Source organism: Ammospiza caudacuta, chromosome 10 (genome assembly GCF_027887145.1).
Source record: "Ammospiza caudacuta isolate bAmmCau1 chromosome 10, bAmmCau1.pri, whole genome shotgun sequence".
In the NCBI taxonomy this organism is placed as follows: Eukaryota; Metazoa; Chordata; class Aves; order Passeriformes; family Passerellidae; genus Ammospiza; species Ammospiza caudacuta.
In genome coordinates this window covers 2,685,431-2,704,656 of record NC_080602.1, presented here as the reverse complement: position 1 = coordinate 2,704,656, position 19,226 = coordinate 2,685,431, and the positions used below count along the sequence as shown (strand labels likewise).

The following is a 19,226-nucleotide window of genomic DNA, read 5'->3' as shown; positions in this document are numbered from 1 at the left end:
GAGAATTCAAGCTGTCCAATTCCCTGCTCAGCCTGCCAACACTCCCACCTTTTTCAAGACATATAAAGAGTGAGTTGTCAGTGAGAAGAAGCTACAGCAAAAGAAAGTGAGGATGGAATCCGCAACTAGAACGTGAGGCAAAGAACCCTAATGCAGCTTCTCTCTGCAGGATCCTTAAGGCATCTCTTGCTTTGGGCCAAACAGACTGAGCACGTGACAGCTCAGAGCCCGCTCAGCTGGGGGCACAGCCGAGCCTTGCTTTGAGATTAGCAATCAGGAACCAGGTCCCACCTCAGCCCACAAACAGGGACATCACAGCCGTGCTGCTCACTGAGAGTGCTGCCTGCAAGGGTTTACCCCACTTTGGCTCTGAGATTTGCTTTCCATCCTGCAAAGCCAGAGATACAGCCACTCATGGTGGGGATGTCCTGCAGAGCGCGCAGAGCAGCCACAGCCTGCTCTGCACTGCACATCTGGCTGGGCTGGCCAGCTCTGTGGGGAGGAGACTTCTCCCCAGGCCTGCTCACCAAGAGTCAATGGGACACAGATGGGGAGGAAAAACAACTGCAGCTGCAGCCCAGAGCTTCTCTGTGCCCATCCAAGTGACCACTGCCAGCTCCAGCAGGGACTCCAGCAGGGAGGCAAGAGAGGCACAAAAAGGACAAACCCAGATGTCAAAACCTCCAAGGAGACTGAGGCCAGCACATGCAGACAACAGTCAAGAGTTACAAAGAAGCAAAAATACAACAGCTGCCTTCAGCCGAAGAGCCCTTAGGAATGAAAATTGATTCAGCAGGATCAATCTCCTGCTTCAGAACCATATTTCCATCTCTTTCCTTTCGTGTTTCATTCCTTCCAAAGTCAACTTGACAAGCGCCTCTGTGGTGATGCAGGCTGGGGAAGAAGAAGCTCAAGAAAGGCAATGAGTTTCCTTCAGAAGTTCATGAACTTCATTGTTCTGGCTTTAGGCTTGGCAGTGAACGTTGCCCTGGGTCTGGGAAGGGGGACAGGGGTTCTGGGGGGTTTTGGCCCTGGGCTGGGCTTTTCCCTGGGGGGTTTTTGGGAGTTGTGGCGTGATGCCGTGGGCGGCTGTGCAGTGGGAGCTGAGGCTGGGCAGGGAGCGGAGCTTCCCTTCCTCCCGCTCGGGGGTCGCAGCTCGGCCGCTGCTGCTGCGGGAGGTTTGTGCTTGGCCCGGGGCTGCCCTGGCTGCAGCTCAGCGCTGGCACCGACCCTGCCTGCCTGCCCCGCTGCTGCTGCTGCTGCTGCTGCTGGGCACTGCCCGCATCCCCCTGCCCTCTGGGGCTTTGCAAAAGGAGCATTTCCTCCTTCCCTTCCCTTCCCGCACCGGCTGGGGGGGATCCCTGGCCTGCCAGAGCCCACAGCTCCTCCTGCTGTCACCAGAACTCCACCAAAGGGGAAAAACAGGACTGGGAAATGTCTGTTCTTGCCTTCTTGTCTGTGCTCTCCTGAGACAGTCTAGCAAAGAACTGTTATTCCTTTTCCCACACTTTTGCCTGGGAGCCCTGTCATTTCAAAGGGATAATCATTTGGAGGGAGGGGCTCATCTTTCCATTGCAGCAAGATTCCCACCTTCCTTGGCAGACATCTGTCTTTTAAAGCAGCACAGAGACACCAGAAAATTCTGCCTTTCTATTCCTTGCTTCCACTGGATCTCACAATGGCAAAATGCCCCCTGAGGCAGCAGCAGCAGCAGCAGCTCTGCAGTTCACAGCCTGAAGAGGCTGCTGGGGCAGAGCAGGAGTGAGGGATGCTTTTCTGTTGGAAGGCACACATCCCTGAGGCTGTGTCCCAGCCCAGGGAACACTCACCAAAGGAGATGTCCCCGAAGTCGAGCTCAGCGAGGTCGAAGTGTAAACTCGGTGCAGTGACGCTGCCCCTGCAGGCCGAGGACAGAGCAGGCAATGGCTCGGTTAAAGGCATTGCAAAGCTCCGGCTGTCGTGGCTCGGGGGCACAAAACCCGGGCTCAGGGCACCCGGGGTTTCCAACCAACACAGCCCCGTGTGCTCAGCACAGGGCCCTGGGCACAGGAGGCAGCTCCAGCCAAGGGGCAGCAGCCAACAGCCCCTGATGGGCTCTGGGCACAGGGCAGGCAGGAGAAGCCCCCGGGTTGCTGGGGGTCCCATGAAGGACCCTGAACACACACCCAGACATGGCTCCGTGCCTCAGTTTCCCCATCTGCAATGGCATGGACATCAAGGTGTCCCCACTAACTTCTGTAAGCAGCCCTTCCAGCCACAGCTTCCCTGCTTTGCTCCTTCTGAGCTGCAACTGCTGTTCCCATGGAGGAGCTTTCTCAAGAGAGTTTGACCCACACAATCATTACAGACACTTTCTGAGATATAAATCCAGGGCATTCCCAAACATCCTCTGAAAAGAGCAGCAACAGTTCTACCCAGGGCACAGATGAATCCTAGAGGAAAGGACCAGCTTGTCAGCAGTGCACCAGCTGGCACAGCCAAGAGCAAGAGCTTCAACAACCAAACTTGGCTGTCCTGAATCTAGCACAGAACCTCACCTTCCCTTGAACTCAGCAGGCACACTCCAAAAGCCACCAACATCCACTGAAATCAGCACTTGAAGCTGCACAACATTCACCAGTTGATTTCATGGTTGATGCCAATCAGTGCCCACTCTGCCTTTTGGTTCAAAATCAAGAACCAGTCAGCTGTGTCCTCTATTGTACTCACAGGACTGCCCCTGGCTCTGCTCTGCACATCTCAACAAGAGACACCTGCCCCTGCTCAAGGAGAAAGCTGCTTATGCACAAACACCCCATGGCCATTTTGGGGGAGGGACAGAGGAGAATCAATTATTTGATGGTGAAAGGTTCCCTCTTGATTTCCAAATGAAAAAAGCAGCACTTTTCCTCCAAAAACAAAGGCAGCAGATTTGTTTCTGCACTATGGGCAGACCTGCTCACCACTTTTCTCTTGCTAAGGAATAACTTCCTTGTTCTTCTTTACCCATCTCCCTTATCTCATTGGTACCATCAGGTGCAGATTGCTTTCATTTCTTCACTGCCTTGAGCCAGTGCTCCCCAAGAGCAGCAGCCCAGCTCCAAAGCTGCAGAGCAGCCAGCATCAGCTCTCCTGCTTCCACTCCATTATCCTGCAGCACATGGCTCAGGCTGGCAGGGACAAGGCCTCACGCTGCTGTGGTGCTGAGCACTGAGCTCTGCCTCCCCTATGATCCGCCCTTCTCCCTGTGGCTGGGCCAGGATTGTCTCTTGCCATGGCACCAGCCCACAGTTCCTGACTCCCACATCAGCGCTTTGCTGGCTGTGCAAAGGAGGCACCAGAGCCCTCTGGGCACAGGAGCTGGGGGCACAGCTTGTGCCCCACAGCATGGCCATGAGAGGTGAGCTGAGGCTGCTGCTGCCCATCTGGCATGGATTATTCACACAAGGTTTTACAAACACTGCTGCTGCTGCTGCTGCAGAATCAGCCAGGCTGGCCCATCTGCAAAGCCCTGGGGGCCTTGCTGGGTGTTCAGGTGGGACATCCCAGAGCAGCTGCTGCCCAAAGCTGATCCATCCCACTGCCTGCCATGGCCCAAGGCACAGGGAGATCCCTGCAGGGACGAGTCATTCCAGCTCCCAGCCACCACACAGGGCAGGAGGCAGCCTGACACCAAAGCAATGCCAGCGGCAGAGCAGAGATTCAGACCTCAGGAAACACCTTTCTCCTCTGCTCCACCCCAAAAGGAGGCAGGTGGGGGATGTCCCAGAGACAGCTACAGATGTGCCCACCCAGCTCCCAGGGTCCTTACTTGATGGTCAGGATGGCAGGCGTAGGAGATCCAGCCACACTGAACTGGAACTCCTCCTCAAAGCTCCCCAGCACGGTGGCACTGAAGGAGATCTGCACACTCTGGCTCCCACCTGCTGCAATGATGCCTTCCTCGGGGGCAAACTTGAAACACAAACCCAGGTTGGTGGCTGAAGGGAGACAGGTGAAGGGAGCATCAATAGCTCCTTGGTTCATCAGTTTCACCTGCAGCAGCAAGAGAGCAAAATGGAAATACGTGTGGAATCTCCCCTTCTTGTGAGTTATTGTCTAATGATGCAATGAACACCCAGAAAAGGCAGAAGATGTTTTGTGCTGCTGAATGGCAGAAGTCCAAAGATTCAACAGGACAACTTCTGCCTTTGGGTTTTCATGCAGAGCAGTGGCAACTCCACAGAACTGCAGTCACCCTGGGCTTATCCCATGGACACAGAGCAGTGCCCCTCTGCCCAGCAGCACCAAGCGCATTGAGAGCTGGCGCTGAGAGCAACGTGGGCTGATTGCAGCTGCCTAGGGAATCACCCCAGAGCTGCTGCTGCCCCAGTGAGCACAGCTCCAACAGCACCATCTGCTCATTCACCTTTTCCCAGACCATGAAAACAATACATTGAGAATGAGGCATCAGCGTCAAAACGTACAGAGAGCACCATCGTTTGTAACAAATCTCAGCGTGTCTTTCCCATCCACAGCCAAGATTTTGAAAGTGTCTGCCATGATGCAGTGCCTCATGAAGTTTTTGCAAGCTTGACTCTACTGGGGGGGAGACAAATAGGTAGAAAAACCCTTTGCTTTATTCCCAGGAACACTTTTCTCTTTCTAGAGCCAGAGATGCACCAAGGTTGAAGTGCTGTGAGGGACTGGTCAGCAAGGGAGAGAACTCCCAAGGATTTCCTGTGATTGCAGCAATAAGCAGAAGACACTTGGCTGGCAGCTGTTGGCAGTGGGCTGAAGCTCAAAGGCAGCCACTTTGGTGCAGCTGCTTCTGCAGAGCCCAGTCCAAAGGTGCCTTGTGTCTGGCACTGCCACAAAAGCCTCTGAACATGCAGCTTTTTGACCCAGGCTTGGTTTCATGGGCCAAGGAGTTGTTTTGTAGGAAGCCTCCCAGCTGATCCCTAAGGAAGGCTGCCCAAAGGCAGGGACTGGGGCTTCAGGAACAACTGACACACCTTTGTGTCCCCCCAGATTTGAGCAGTCCATCAAATATTCCCTGCTCACAGCTGCCCAGGTTGGCAGCAAGTCCACAGCTGCACCAGGCTTGCTGCTGCCTCAGGAGCCATCAGGATCCATTCCAAGCCCTGCTGCTCACCTCATAGACATGGGGGGTGTTGACGAAAACGTTCCCAAGGTTCAGAGTATGAGAGCTGAGTTCAACCAAGGGTCCTTGGCCTTCCCCTCTGAGCTGCAGGGGCAGCCTGCTCTCACAGCCTGGGGAGAGATGTCCATTGCAGTACAATCATTCCCTCTGCTACACTGGATTTTCCAGGCTGCCTCAGTGCTAGTCCCCGACTCTGAGCTGGATGCAACCAGCTCCTGATGCTGCAGGAGAAGATATGGACCCTTCTCTTCCCTCAGGACATATCCCCTGAGGCTGACTTGCAATTTCTAACCCATTCCCTGGGCTGCTTTCCAATTTGAGCCACCAGTTTGCTGAGTTTAAAACATCTCTGGTTCCTGTAGTGACAGGCCATGGAGGTATGGGTAGAAATGGAGAGAAAGGAGATTTGGGTGAGATATTCGGGAAGAAATTTTCCCTGTGAGGGTGGTGAGGCACTGGAGCAGGTTCCCCAGGGATGTTGTGGAGGTTCCAGCCCTGCAAGTGTTCCAACCCAGGCTGGATGGGGCTTGGAGCTCCCTGCTCTATGGGGAGGTGTTCCTGCCCATGGTAGGGGCCTTGGGACTAGATGATCTCTAAGGTCCATTCCATCCTTACCATACTGTGATTCTGTGGTTTCCTTCCCCTGCACCTAGAGGAGCTTTGAAATCCATTCAGTGCAGGCACAAAGCTCCAACAGGGTTTGGCAATTGCCAAACTCCCTGGCCCAGGAGCACAGGACTTTGTTGCCCAGGTGCTCCCCTTGTGACACTCAGCACTGTGTTCTATTGCCACAGACTGAGAGCTGCAAGGTGACAACTGCCACACAGGGAGAGAAGCAGCTGCTGGCCAAGGCTGCTCCCTCTACCAACAGCCCTGGCTCAGTGGGCTCAGCCCCCTCTGCTCTGCTGCTGTCTGGGCACTGGGAGGTGGTCCAGGCTCAGGGAGCCCATTTCTAACTCAGCTCCTGCTCCCTGATGATGGATCCATGGCAAATGGAGCCATCCTGGAGGCCAGGGTCCTGCAGGGGCTGAGTCCTTGTTCACTGAAGCTGTTCTGCTCTGGAGCTCTCTGGCCTTTGAGGGAATGCTGGCAAAGCCACGGCATGAAAACCTCTCCCTGCACTGCCTGGGCTGTTCTGGGATCAGTCAGGCACACACAGCATTCTGAGCCCTGGCCTGGCACGGGAGACTCCCTGGGAGCTGCAGGGCCAGGGGGGATGTGCCAGCACTGCCCTGCTGACCAGGGACCCTTCCCAGCACTTCCATGGGAGCCCAGTGGGCTCAGGCTGGCACCATGGCTTCACTGAGGGGGAGAGAGGCAGGGCAAAGGAGCTGCACCTGAGATGCTGCAGTAAGCCACACTTCCATACTCCAGTGCTTCCAGGGGTTTGAAGGTCACCTTGATTTCAGCTGAACAATTCGGCCTGATTTCTCCCTCCTACACCAGAAAGGGACAGCAAAAGATTGGTCTGCAAACTTCACATTCTTGTTTTCACCACCCTCCTGTAAGCCTTTGTTTAGAGCATCAGTGATGAGTGAACAACACAAGGGGCCAAGGAAACACTCCAAACCCAGCCCAACACAGCTCTCAATGCTCAGCTGGTCAGCTCCCACTCTCCACAATATTCCTGCTGCTCTGACACAAGCTCTTGGGCACATCATGCTGCTGTCAGCTACAGTGGGATGCAACTGCCACTGTGCCCTGCTGGCTCTTGGCCTTAGATGGGCCATAGCTGTAACCAAGAAGAGAACATGATCCCCTTCCTTGGAAATAAAAATATTAGTTTAACCTCTACTGAAAGAAAGCAGAGGTTGGGATTATTCTAGGGTTTACTCCAAGATGAGAAGGGTGTTCCACTGTGCACACACCAGGCATTCATCATCTCTCACAATGCCAGTACTCAGAATCAAGGCTCTGGTTGATGGGAGCATGTGGCAGTTTGCTTGCACCACCAGAAAAGGAAAAGGTTTTCTGTCCCTGTGTGCAGGACAACTCCAAAGGCCCATTTTAACCTTCCACCCTGGTGTCCAGGCTCACAGATGACGCTGGAAGGGACACTCAGAAATAGTGCAAGGCATGGTTACAGGAGGGGATTGGCATTTCTGTCATTAACCTTGGGCTGAATTTGGCCTCCTTTTGCTAGGGAACAATTGCAAGCTTCAGGTCAGTGTGTGAGCTGGCAGTGCTCCAACAGCCTCTGCTGAGCCCCACGTGTCAGGGGAGCCCCTGCCTACAAGAACTGCTCCCTGGGACACTGCAAGGACACGCAGGCAGTGCCCTGAGCTCGAGCCTGGCAGCAGAGCTGGGCTTTGTCAGGCTCCCAGCCCTGCCTGGAGCCTGCAGGGCACAAATGCTTTCAGCAGCGAGCCCTGCAGCCTCACCAGAAACTCCATGTCCTCCCTGCCAGCACATGGAGCCAGCTGAGGATCTGCCCAGTGACCGCAGCCGGGGAAGGGGTGGGTGTAGGGAGTAGGGTGGGTGGGAGGAGGAGGAGGAGGAGGAAGAGAATGTTCTCAGCTATCACTTACCATTGGCTCAAGGAAAAAAATGTCATCAGAGAACAGCATGGGGTCTTCTTGCACCTTTACCATCTTCTCCTTGTCCATGCTGCTCAGGAGGGCACTGTGATCTCCACAAAAGCTCTTCACCTTCTCTGTTTCTTTCTCCTCTGGGAAGTTTTCCTGAGACACCTCTTTGGGCGGCCGCAGCAAGCACTGCCTGCAGCCCCAGGGAGAGACAAGGCCAGCAGATGGTTTCATGAGCCACAGATTTGCAGAGAGAAGTGTGAGCGCCAGAGAGCAAAGCACTTGAGGAGCAGCAGCAGCAGCTCCCCAGCAAAGGCTGAGCCCAAGCCACGAGGGTCCCACAGGGATCAGAGGACAACTTGCTGTTCCCTGGCCCAGCAGGGAGTTTCACTCCATCCTTGCAAGCTCAGCAGAGGTTTGCAAAGCCAGCATCCCTCCAGAGAGCCTCCTGCCTCAAAGCCTCTGCCACAGATGAGGGAGAATCAACCAGCCATTTCAAGTGGCTTTTCCTCCCACTGAGCTGCTCGGGGGGGCACAGAAAGATCACAGAGCACCCACTGCAGCATTTCCCTGGCAAGGGGAGACAAAGCTGGCTTGCAGCTACGTGTTACCAGCATCACTCTTTGTTTCTTCCAGTTTGGACCTGCCCCGTTCCCTACTCTGCCTTTCACAAGAGCATCCCAGAGCACTTCCACAGGAAATTGATGAATTCAGGCACCGAATCCCTTCAGGGACATTCAAGTTTTTATATGCAATATGCATGAAAACAGAGGCTCTGAGAGGGGAAGGAACTTTGTTGTGCGGGAGGGAGACAGCAAACTCCTGGAGAGACCTTTCCATGAGCCAGAGCTTTTTGGATCCCATCCCAGTGCATGGCACTAGAATGTCCTGAGAGGGAAAGGATCCTGCACTATCTTCTCTCACAAAAAATCCTCTCTGCTCTGAGAGCACAAAACCTCTCTGACAGCAGCACAGGGACACACTACCAGCCCGCATGGGCAAGGAGATTTTGAAGGAACTAAAGGGAAAAAAGAGGCTGTATCACCTTTGGAAAGAGGGACTGGCAACTCAGGAAATGCTTAAGGATGTTGCCAGGTCATGTAGAAAGAAGAGAAGAGAGACAAGAGCCCAATTAGAACCTGAGGAAATCCAGTCATCCCAATCAACCTTTCCTTCCCAAAATGCCATCCCTGGTTGGAGTATAAATGACCTGGAATGCTGAGTGCTGAGCTCCTGAAGCCCAGGGACACACACCCCAGTGCCGGGCATGGTTCACTTGGCCTAAACCATTCAAAAGCACCAACATCCCCTGAGGCCACACGTTAGTTTCAGTCTTGGGCCTGTATCTCACTGAAATGCATCTTTCAAACCAACCTCCTCTTCGCTTCATTCTCTTCTTCCTCAGTAGCAAAAGCCTTCCACTGGAAGTGGGCTGTGATGTTACTCCTGTTTTCAATGAACAGGGTTCTGTGGCTTGACATGCTGGTGAAAGTCTTGTCAAGCTCCACGGAATTTGGGCTCAGCCCAATGTTGACATCTACAGCTTCTCCCTGGAGCTTTGTGTGGATTCTTTCTTCACCTGGAACAAAGCAAAGGGGAGTCTTTGCTCAGCTCACTGGCTGATGGAAGCACAAGGGACAGAGCAAAGCACAGGGCACAGAAGAAAGTGTCCCAGTTTTGCGCTGAAGGAGCACTTCTGTGGACCACCCCATTGATCACATCCTTCAGCTCTGTGTGTACAGCGTGAGGATGTCCTGGGCACCTCCTAAAACACCTTATTTCTGAGGGTGTTTGTAGAGATTTGGCCCCAAGGGGACAGGATGGACAGGGAGATTGGTCCATGTGCTCCGGTGACCCACTCAGATCACCAGGATTTCTGCATCCAAGTCCTTCAGGTGACAGGGCTGAGGAGCCCTGCTCAGTCCTGCCTTGCCCAGGCTCTCCCTGGGCATCCCAGGAGACTCCTGATCCCTTGGATCCCTTCTTGCTGACCAGCAAATATGCCTGGGGGCAGCTGGGCAGCAAAAGGAGGCCCAGAGGAACAAGTGAAGTGACAGCCCACAGCAGGAGGGGACACAGGTGAGGAAACACAACCAGCCTGGCTCTGCAATGTGACAAACCACTACAGAATGAGCACCGTGAAAATCATCTCCTTGTCCAAACCCACAGCCACATCAGTCTTTAAATATTTTATACTGTTCTGATCTGAAAAACCAAGCTGGAGCATTGCAAATCAAAGAAGAAAGGGACAAAGGAAAGATCAGTGAGTACAGAGCAGTTTCTACATTAAGACTGAATGGGATCCCTCAGTCTAGAAATCAAATGGGAGATAGATGTGAGAGGTTTGCAACAGCTTCAACAGCCTGGGAAATGGGGACAGGGAAAAAATTGTTTTGATTTGTCACAAAAAAGGAACTTAAAGGCCTGAAAATGTTGTTAGACAGAAACTACATCTATGTGTAAGGGCCACACAGAAAAAGGGCCTGTGACAAGCCAATGGAGAAGCAGCATATGGGACAGAGGTGTGCAAGAAATCCATTGCATTGGAGACAGTCTGATGGAGACCTCACCTACAGCACTGCCCAGGAATCAAATAAAACTTCACCCAGGCATAGCCACATGGTAGTGGAGAATCAGAGTTCCTCCTTCCTCCACTCAGCAAGTCCCAGCAAAACAGCAGTCAAAAATCTTTGCCTTTCTCAAGCCCCTAAACACCAAGGAGTTCTCAGTTTGCTTTGGGGTAAGGCTGAACAGGGGAGGCACCTCTGGAGGCAATGCAGGGGATGGACAGCAGGGAGCCATGTGCAGAACTGTCCTGTGCCCTGCAGGGCCCAGCACTCACCTGAGCTGCAGCACACGGCCAGGGAGCCGCAATGGGCACCGCTGGCCAGCGGGTGAAATGCCACTGTCACCTGCACGGTGTCACCAGCGCCCAGAGCTCCTGTGGCCGGCACCACGGAGAAAGGACTGCAACACAGAGAGAGGGGTCAGGCCTGGGGACGCCTGGCCATGAGATTCCTGCTGCACTGCAGCTCCCTGCAGCTCCCTTGGCCAAGCAGGGAGCAAACCAAGCACAGGCAGCACAAGAGACAGAACAGACAGGATCACAAACAGCCACTGAGCCACTGCTGACAAGATCCAGCCCTCACAAGACCCTGGGGGTAACAGGGCCTCAGCTCCCCATTCTCTGCATCCAGCTCTCTGCAATGAGCCTCAAGGCTCCCACTGCCAGCAATCCCATCAGAGAATGGTTTGTGAAAAGCACAGAGAGGGTTCAGAGCTATTTGCATGCACAACTTGACACTGACTGCCTCAGGAATTTCTCTTTTCCTGCTGCCTACAAATCCCATCTCAAGAGATGCAAATGGTAGGGCACTCCCTGTCCTGGGAGATTACAGCCTAGGAATCAGACAGGGAGAAGGAACTTTTCCCTGAAGACCAAGGAATAGTTCCTGTTGAATTTGCAGTGTGCTTCTTTGGTTTATTTTACCTTGAAATCATCGTGATTTAGCCTAAAAAGGGCAACTTTTAAAGGCATTTCAATGAAAGCTGCTCTAAGAAGAGGAGTAATCAAAACTCTGAAAGAGTGCAAATGCAGACTAGAGCAATACAGTGACATGGAAACCCAAAAGGACGATGCCATTTACAGTCTGAAGGGTCCAATCCCAGCTAAATGGAGCACCATGAGCAGGAGCACATCAAGGAAGCAGAACCGGAGGTTTCTGTGTGTTTGCCAGCAATGCAGTCTGGGACTCTGGGCTGTCATGCAGGCTGGTAACTGTTTGCTTGGCCCAGCAGAGAAACTCTGTGCAATGTGTTGGAAATAATGATGCAGATGCGTTGGTGCACTTTGGATTTAACAGGAGCAATCAGGATTTAGTCACCAGGTAAACAGCTCTTGCCTGACAAACACAAGACTCTGTGCTTTGATGCTCAGGGACAGCTCAGGGGAAATGTGCTTCTGCCCAGCAGCTGCTGGGCTTTGTGCCCTTCTACAGCCCCACTGAGGAAACAAAAGTTCCTGGCCTTGGTGCTTTGTTGCTGGTCAATCTGTCACTTCAAATATGTTCTGGGGACTTTGCTGATGAATGCATCACACACAAAAACAAAGAGAACATTTGGCAAGCTGAACTTTGTTCATGTCAGTAGTAACAGCTGATGAACTCGCTTCAGGTTCTGCTCATTCAGGACCTCTTGCTGTAATTATGGGCTGACCTGTTCCCATTGCCACTGGTGAGAACATCACTGCTGGCTGATGGAGAAGCCTTGGGCCAGCAATGTTCATGTGCTGGACGTGAGACTTTGGAGGGAGTGGAGGAAAGACAAGGCCCCAGCAGCCCCAGAGCCAGATCAGTGCTCGTGCTCCTGCATCTGCCCCGGGGCTGATGCCAGCACTGCTGCAGCTCTGCTGGGGCTGGGGGGATCAGGGCCTGCTGGGGGCAAGGCACAGCATTCTGTTCTTAGTCTTTGGCCAGAAATTTCACCGCAATAGAGAAGCTGCCAGTTAGGGGAATCCCTGGCCAGGCTTCAGCACTGCCTTCCATTCCATTCCCTTCCCACTCCTGCCCCATCTTACATGCTCCTGCCTTCAGGTGGCAGGATGGGAATAACATTCCAGGGATGACTTCAGGGCTTGCCTGAGAAAGAAGGTGTCTTCTTCTTTTCAAATTATCAGGAGAAGAGGATCCAGCCAAGTTCAGGACTCAGCTGTCAGGACTGAAAAACTGAGTGCAAATCAGCCCCCGCATCGCCTCCATCCCTGGGCTCTACCCACCAGACTCCTCTGTCCCTGCTCTAGCAGTCATCTCTCACACACACCTGGCTCCCCAAGACCCAAAGACACAAGCTCCACAGCTAAACTTAACTCCTCTGAATTTCGGCCAACACCACTAAACTGTTCCCTGAGCCCACAGCTAGAAGAGCTGTGAAGGAGACATCCCTGACACTGTAAGAACCAAATTAAAATCGCTGTCAAGAGGTGGGCCTGGAAAGCTAAATTTTGGGCTTTTCTCTGTTAATTGTCAGCTGCTCCTTAAGACACTTCTCATCCTGTTAGATCCATCCTCTCAATGAATCACTACTGCACCTGACAGGCAGAAAAGATAAGGTATGGAGGGGGTTTTAAAAGGTTGTTTTCTTCTGCTTTTATAACTAGGTCCATTGACATGTTTGTTTTCTTGTAAGGCATCTAAAGACAGGTCCATGTCTCCCAATGGCACCTTGCAACCCCCAGACACTGCTCTTGCTTTGAGCAGTGTCTTTGCTCAGATGATTTCCAGAGGTCCCCTCCAGGATCACTGCAAAGCCACGTGCCTGTGGCCTCCCAGAGAATGGCTCTCTTTGGCTGACAGTGCTGAGGAAGCATTTCTGAAGCTGCTTGTGCTCAGCAGGGTGCAAGCCAGCTCCCAACATGTTCCAGCAGCCTCCAGGAAATCTGGGACACAGAAAGCTCCAAGGCCACTGAAAGCAAGAGCAGAATGCCTTCCATCCTGCTCACTTCCAGCCAGGCTGCAGGGCAGCAGATCCGGTGCTTGGTTCCTTCTGTAGCTCTTTCCCAACTCTGCTCTCACCCAAAGGTTTTTGCACAGGGACAGATGAGCTGCCTCACCTCTGCGTGCTCAGCTGGTACCGAGCTGCCCGGGCACCGACATTGCGCACCAGCAGAGTCTGCTGGGTGCTGACCTTGACTGGACACTTGGAGAAGTCCAGCTGGGCAGGGAAGTCCAGCACAGCTCGGGCACCAATGGCCCGAATTGGCACAACGATCCTTTCCCTTGCAGTGAGGCACACCAGCTCGTGGCAATAATCCTGCAGGAAAAGAAACTGGCTCAGCACAGGACATTTAGTGCCATCCCCATGGCAGAAGAAAAACCATTTCCTATACCCCTTCAAGGGCATCCATTTACCTATTGCACCCTCACATGAACACTAAGTTCTACTGCTATGTCACGTTTTAAAGGCACCTGCGCACTTTGCAAAATCCGTCTCAGTGGCATTCAGCTCTTGTGTCACTTGGCTCATACAGATAACAGCCCTAGGCCACCATCATTTCTACTCTAAACTTTAATGATGTTAAAGAATTCCTAAGCCCCTTCTAAGCAACATGGAGCTGGGGAACACAGGGCATTGCTCTTTAGGCTTCTATATTCCCACTGTCTGAGAATAGGACAAAGTGTTCAACTAACTCTTAGCAGCAAAAGGAAGAGGAGAAAACAGCTGCACCCAAAGACATCCTGCACCTCTGGCCTGGTGCAGAAACATCAGTTGGCTCACAACTCCCCTCTAACTTTGCCTGTCCAACCAAGTCAGGAGAAGAACGGTGCTAAGAGGTAGCAGGATGCTGTTGGAAAGGGCCTCTCTTTGTTTCCCTGCAAGGCTTCCTCCCTTCCATGCCATGCCCTCAACCCTTCTGTATGAACAAGCCTCCAGATCAGAACATGAACCCTCCAGATCCCAGCACTGAGATCAGACTTGCCAGGGCCTCAGCACTGCTGTTCAAAGCTCCCCACAAAAGCACCTTTGGCACGGAATGGGTGCCAGCTGACAGAGCAAGCACAGGGACAGGCATGAAGACAGAGCCCCAGCAGTGTCACTGCCACGGGCTCTGGGCTCACAGCTCTGCCTGCAGCTTGTACCTGCCCTACACCAGCTCCTTCAGGCAGGTGTCCAAGTGCCCTGCAGCTCAGCAACCTCCTGCTGACCAAGGGCACCCAGGGCCCAGTGTGCCTGTGCCAGGCCGGGCTCACGGGCACAGCACATCCTCTGCCCTGGCCCTGCAGCTGTGCCATGCTCACTTGTGCTCTGGGACAGCACAGCTGCAAGGCTGCACAACAGAGGGGGTGAAAAAGCACCGGCTGTGCTCCAGCCCAGGGGCAGGCAGGGAAGCTGTTGGCAGTCCAGGAAGGAGGAAAGCTCTCTGACCTCTTTGTTCCTCCGGTGTTTTCCATCAGAATGAAACCCCTTCCACTGGACCTAGAGATGGCCCAACATCTATCAAGAGCCCTCTGTCATTTTCATCCTGTTTCCCGTGCATCTTCCCTTGGCAATGCTCAGCAGTGTGCAGGGAGGGCAAGCAGAGCCTGTCAGGCCTGGCTGCAGTGCCTGCCAGCAGTGCCAAGGTGTGACTGGCTGCAGGCTGCCTGCCCACGCCTGGAGCCCAGCTCACAGCATGCAATGGGCTGGAGCCAGAGTGCAGGGAAAACAATGGCTGTGGAGATCATTGTGTGCTTTGGCTCCTCCAGCCTCACCTTGTTCTTGCTGGGGGTGAAGCGGATGCGCACAGGGGCAGAGGCGCCCGGCGGCACGGCACGGTACGCATCGCTGGAGCTCACCAGCTGGAAGTAAGGTGAGCTCTCCATGGAGACCTTCACCACGTGAAGAAACTGCAGCAAAGACATGAAATTATGATTTTGCCACTTGTGGAAACAGGACGAGAGGAGACCTGTCCATGCCCTGCTAACATCCCTCCCCTGCCCCTTTTCCAAAGCACTTCCAGCTGAGCAGGCACAGGCACATCATTCACAAGGCTGAACTTGAATCCCTTCTCTCTGGCTCCAGCATTTTGGCCAGGGCCAGTAGGGCAGCGCCTGCTGGGAAGGAAGGGCCGAGCAGGTCAGCACCAGCAGGATGGAGACACAGCACCTGAACCAAGTCACCTGCATGTTCAACAAGGCCAAAAAACCTGCTGGCTTCTGCCTGCACACAGCCATGAAGTGGTCATGTTCCCGAGGGGGAATGTGCTACCTAAAAGCAAACCAGCCCATTTCTGTGGGGGAAGGAAGAAATTCCCTTCCAGCAGATCAGGTTTGGGTAGGGACCTTCTGGGGATACAGTCAGGCAGGCAGAGCAGCAAGACAGGAGACCAAACACTGTGGTCTTACTGGGAATAAAAGCAAACCTGAAAAGCAAAAGAAGGAATGAACACAGCAAGACAATCCCTAAAACAAGGAGATGGCAAAGAGAATTTAAATGGGCAGCAAAGCAGCAAGCAAGAATCATAAAACCATGAGAGCAACCAGCTTGCCAAAAGTGACAGAAACACAGACAGGCGGTGTCTATTGACCATGGGGCTTCAGAGGCATTTTCTGCCTGGAGAAACAGGACCAGCACTGTCTGACAGTGTGGTTCCAGTATGAAAAGCCAATCTTGGCTCTCCAGGGCTTCCTGCTGCCTGTGCAGGCAAGCTGGGCTGCTGGGCATTCCTGCCTGCAGCCAGCAGGCCAGGTTCGGCCCTCTGGGGTACACATGCACAGCACACATGCATTTTCTAGCACAAAGATATCATCAACCCCTGAGCACCAAAATGCTCTCCAAAAGTCTAAACCAGATGATTTGGACTCCCTCCTGTCTCCTCCCACCAGCCCACTCTTGGCACAAGCCTCACTTGAGAAAATGTTTCCCTGACTGAAATTCAAATGGTCTCAAGTTTTCCTCTTTACAGTGGAACACAATTGACATTTTTCAACTTTTTCCCTCTCAGCTCTCTTGGGAAACTGCAAAACAATGCCAATTTCTTCAGGTGAAGGTGGAAACCTCCAGGAGCACATGGCTTTGGATGTGCTGTGCTTCTGCAAAGGGAAAGCAGAGCACCGTGTTGCTTCTGGAAAAGTTGAGCAGAGCTGGATGAAGCTGAGCAGGAGCCTCAAGTGGAACCTGAAGGCCTCTCACTGCTTCTGCTCCATCACTCTGATTGCAGGGCTCTTGCAGAACACGGTTCCTGCAGGGCCAATGCCATTAATGAGAAGTGATTCCAGCATAAAGTGCAGAAGGCTCAGCCCCGGAGCTTTGCCTGTGAGCTGCACAAAGGGAGCCAAACTGGCTGAGAGAGGCAGAGATTCCTACCAGGAGCCAAGATTAACCAAGGACACACAGGGTGTGCTATAGACCCAAGGCAAAGCATGAGAGCAGGTAAGAACTGTACAGCCCTCAACATTCCTGTCAATCCAGAGCTTTCAAGAGAAGGAAACTCCTTTGGGATAGACACCATCAACGCCTGGCCAAAATCTGGGGACAATTCCCAGCACAGCAAGATTTCCACCATCTTGCAGAAGAAGGTGCTGAGACATTTTCTTCTGCATGTGCTGCAGCAGATAACTTGCTTTGCTGTACACTGAGGGAATGACAGCACTCTCCTCTTCCAGCACAGCGTTAAAGCTCTGCGTGCCAGCACTTACCTTGTCCTTATTCATGAGAGACAGCACCATTTCCGACACCTGCCGAGCGACGAAGTTCTGAAATACCAGCTCTGGTGGGGAAACCCCAAACCAGCTCTGTTTCGGGGCAGCTGACGGCAGCTGGAGAGGAGAGAGAGCAGGGAGAGCTTCAGCTGCTGTGAGGAAGGTTCATGCAGGAGAATCTTCCACTGATCCCCAGTGAAGTACAGACTCCGAGGGAGCACGTCTGCCCAGCCCACACTGGGCAAACAGTGGCTCACCCACCTCTGCTCTGAGCTCATCCACAGCTGCTGGGCCACACAGAGCAGGCTCAAGCCAAGCTGCTCTTTCGGCATGGATTTCTCCAGGTTTCTTTCTCCAGAATGCCAGGCAGCACGTTCCTAAAACACAGCCCTGTGCCCATGCGGTCACAGAGCTCTGGGGCACTGACTGAGCACTCATGGAGTAAGTAAAACCCATGAATTTACAGGAGACTCCATGGGAAAGGATTTGGGATGTCTTTTACTCTGAGACAGGGAAACCGAGGCCCACACAACTGCAAATATCTTTTTTGCTCTAGAACTTAGACTTCAGTAAGAAGAGCACAGGACCAGAGCAGGTGTGAGAGATGAGGTGACATTTGGCTGAAGCCAAAAGGTTATTAAGCAAAAGAATGGAATTTGTTGGCTCTGTGTGTTATTTGTGGTTTGCATTTGTTCAGGTTGGTTTGTTGAGTGTCACAAATAGAGGGACAGGGTTGAAGACCTGACCAAAAGGAAGGAGGACGAGCAGGGAGCGGACAGAAAAGTTGGTGCTCAGTAGAGAATGGAAGCTCCTGAGTACCCATCCAATGGCAAAGGGCACAGGGACCGCCCCAGCCGGGTACAAAGGGGATACAAAGATTGCCATTTTCTCAGAGGGTGTGTGTGTGCCCTTGGCTCTCAGGGAGGGAGACATCCCCAGCTCAGCTGAATCCTTACTAAGAAACACTTTTCTTTTGCTTTGATCATTTTGTTCCTTTTCATTGTATTTAAAAGTTAGTGTGTTCCAAAGAGAGGAAAAGGCAAAAATAAAAAGACAAATGAGCTGAAAATAAAAAGACAAGTAAGGTGGATGCTGAATGAGGATAAGTTTCAGTTATTTTCTCAGCAACTTGGGTAAAAGTAGAGTTGGTATCTCCTTTTTCAATGGCCTTTAAATGGGTGCTTTCCTGTCATTACTGCAACCTTATTTCATGCCATTGTAGAGGCACGTCTGGAATGACACAACAACAGCAAATGCTTCTGGAGCAGAGACATTGCTTGGAGAAAACTCTGCCCTGCTTTGTCTGCCTTCTCCAGCCACACTGCTGTCACCGCAGAGACACAAGCAGGTCTCCTCTGTGACTTCACAGCAGACACATTCCGCTCAAGGGAGTGGCTGCAGCACACTGTCCCTTAGCTGTGCCCTTTCCTGAGGTGTTCCCAAGGCCCCTCTCCAGGACAATCCTTAACCTGGATTGTGTTCCGTGTCTCTTGCTGCCAATTTCCTGCTCAACAGCCCACCTCAGTCACCTACCCGTTTGGACTGTGCTTTATACCGAGCTAGTCCTGCCAGAAAAGCAGCTTTAAACACACCTCTGAGTAGGCACTGATCCAGACAAAGCACATCCACTCCCCTCTGCCTAGGGCCAGTCCCCTGTACATCTGGCAGCCTGCAAAATCTAACACCCCGTCAGGCTCCAACACATTGTTCCAGCCCAAAGCAGTAATGCAATTTGTTGTGTTCCATCTGAAGGAATTCCTGCAGATCCTTGGCCTTCAAAGGCCAACGCTGCCACTCTGCAGGGAATTCTGTGACCCCGAGCATTTGATGGTGACCACACCAAAGCAAGAGGTGGCTCCTTCAGCAGGAGAATGGCAAAGGGCAATTTTGGGCCTCTGTGTCCCCAGCCTTCCTCCCATTGTTTTAGCAATGGCAGCTGCACTCCAGCACACCCCAGCAGCTTCAGCAGAGGGTATTTGTGTTGGCTTAGTGCAGATCAGGACTCCCAGTCCACCACTCCCAGCACCTTGCAATGACAGCAGGACCTGGACACTGAGGCATTTTGCTGGAGGCAAGCCTGTCACAAGCACACACCCTCTTCAAACTTCATGTGAAACAGAAAGGAAAAGAGCAGGAAAAGGCTACCTTTGGGCGAGTCTCACTCCTGTCTAGAAATGGGCCAATTCTGGGCAGAATACTCCCCCCAGTGCTGGCCTCCTTCTTCCTGCTGAGAAACTTCTCCCTCTGGAACTTAGAGGGAAGCAGCTGAAAGGCAAAAGTAAACCAGCTAGAGCCTCAGAGTTGTGCCTGTTCAGAAAGGCTTTTCTCGAACAAGTGGCACTGGTGAATAACTTGTGATCACAGCCACTAGGACATTCCTGGAAGCCCTGGGAGTTTCCTGCT

The 19,226-nt window shown here is 52.8% G+C and overlaps 1 protein-coding gene across 1 annotated transcript in view; it reads right to left on the bottom strand.

The window, feature by feature from the left end:
- Positions 1-16,850, bottom strand: part of LOC131562099 (hydrocephalus-inducing protein-like) — a 30,760-nt gene extending 13,910 nt beyond the window's left edge. The window contains exons 1-8 of the mRNA XM_058811673.1: positions 16,821-16,850; positions 14,895-15,029; positions 13,256-13,455; positions 10,490-10,614; positions 9,022-9,226; positions 7,651-7,840; positions 3,791-4,014; positions 1,830-1,897 (exon numbers count right to left, since the gene is read on the bottom strand). Coding sequence (XP_058667656.1) covers positions 1,830-1,897; positions 3,791-4,014; positions 7,651-7,840; positions 9,022-9,226; positions 10,490-10,614; positions 13,256-13,455; positions 14,895-15,029; positions 16,821-16,850 — 1,177 coding nt within the window. The remainder of the gene's footprint in view (positions 1-1,829; positions 1,898-3,790; positions 4,015-7,650; positions 7,841-9,021; positions 9,227-10,489; positions 10,615-13,255; positions 13,456-14,894; positions 15,030-16,820) is intronic.
- Positions 16,851-19,226: the final 2,376 nt, after the last annotated feature.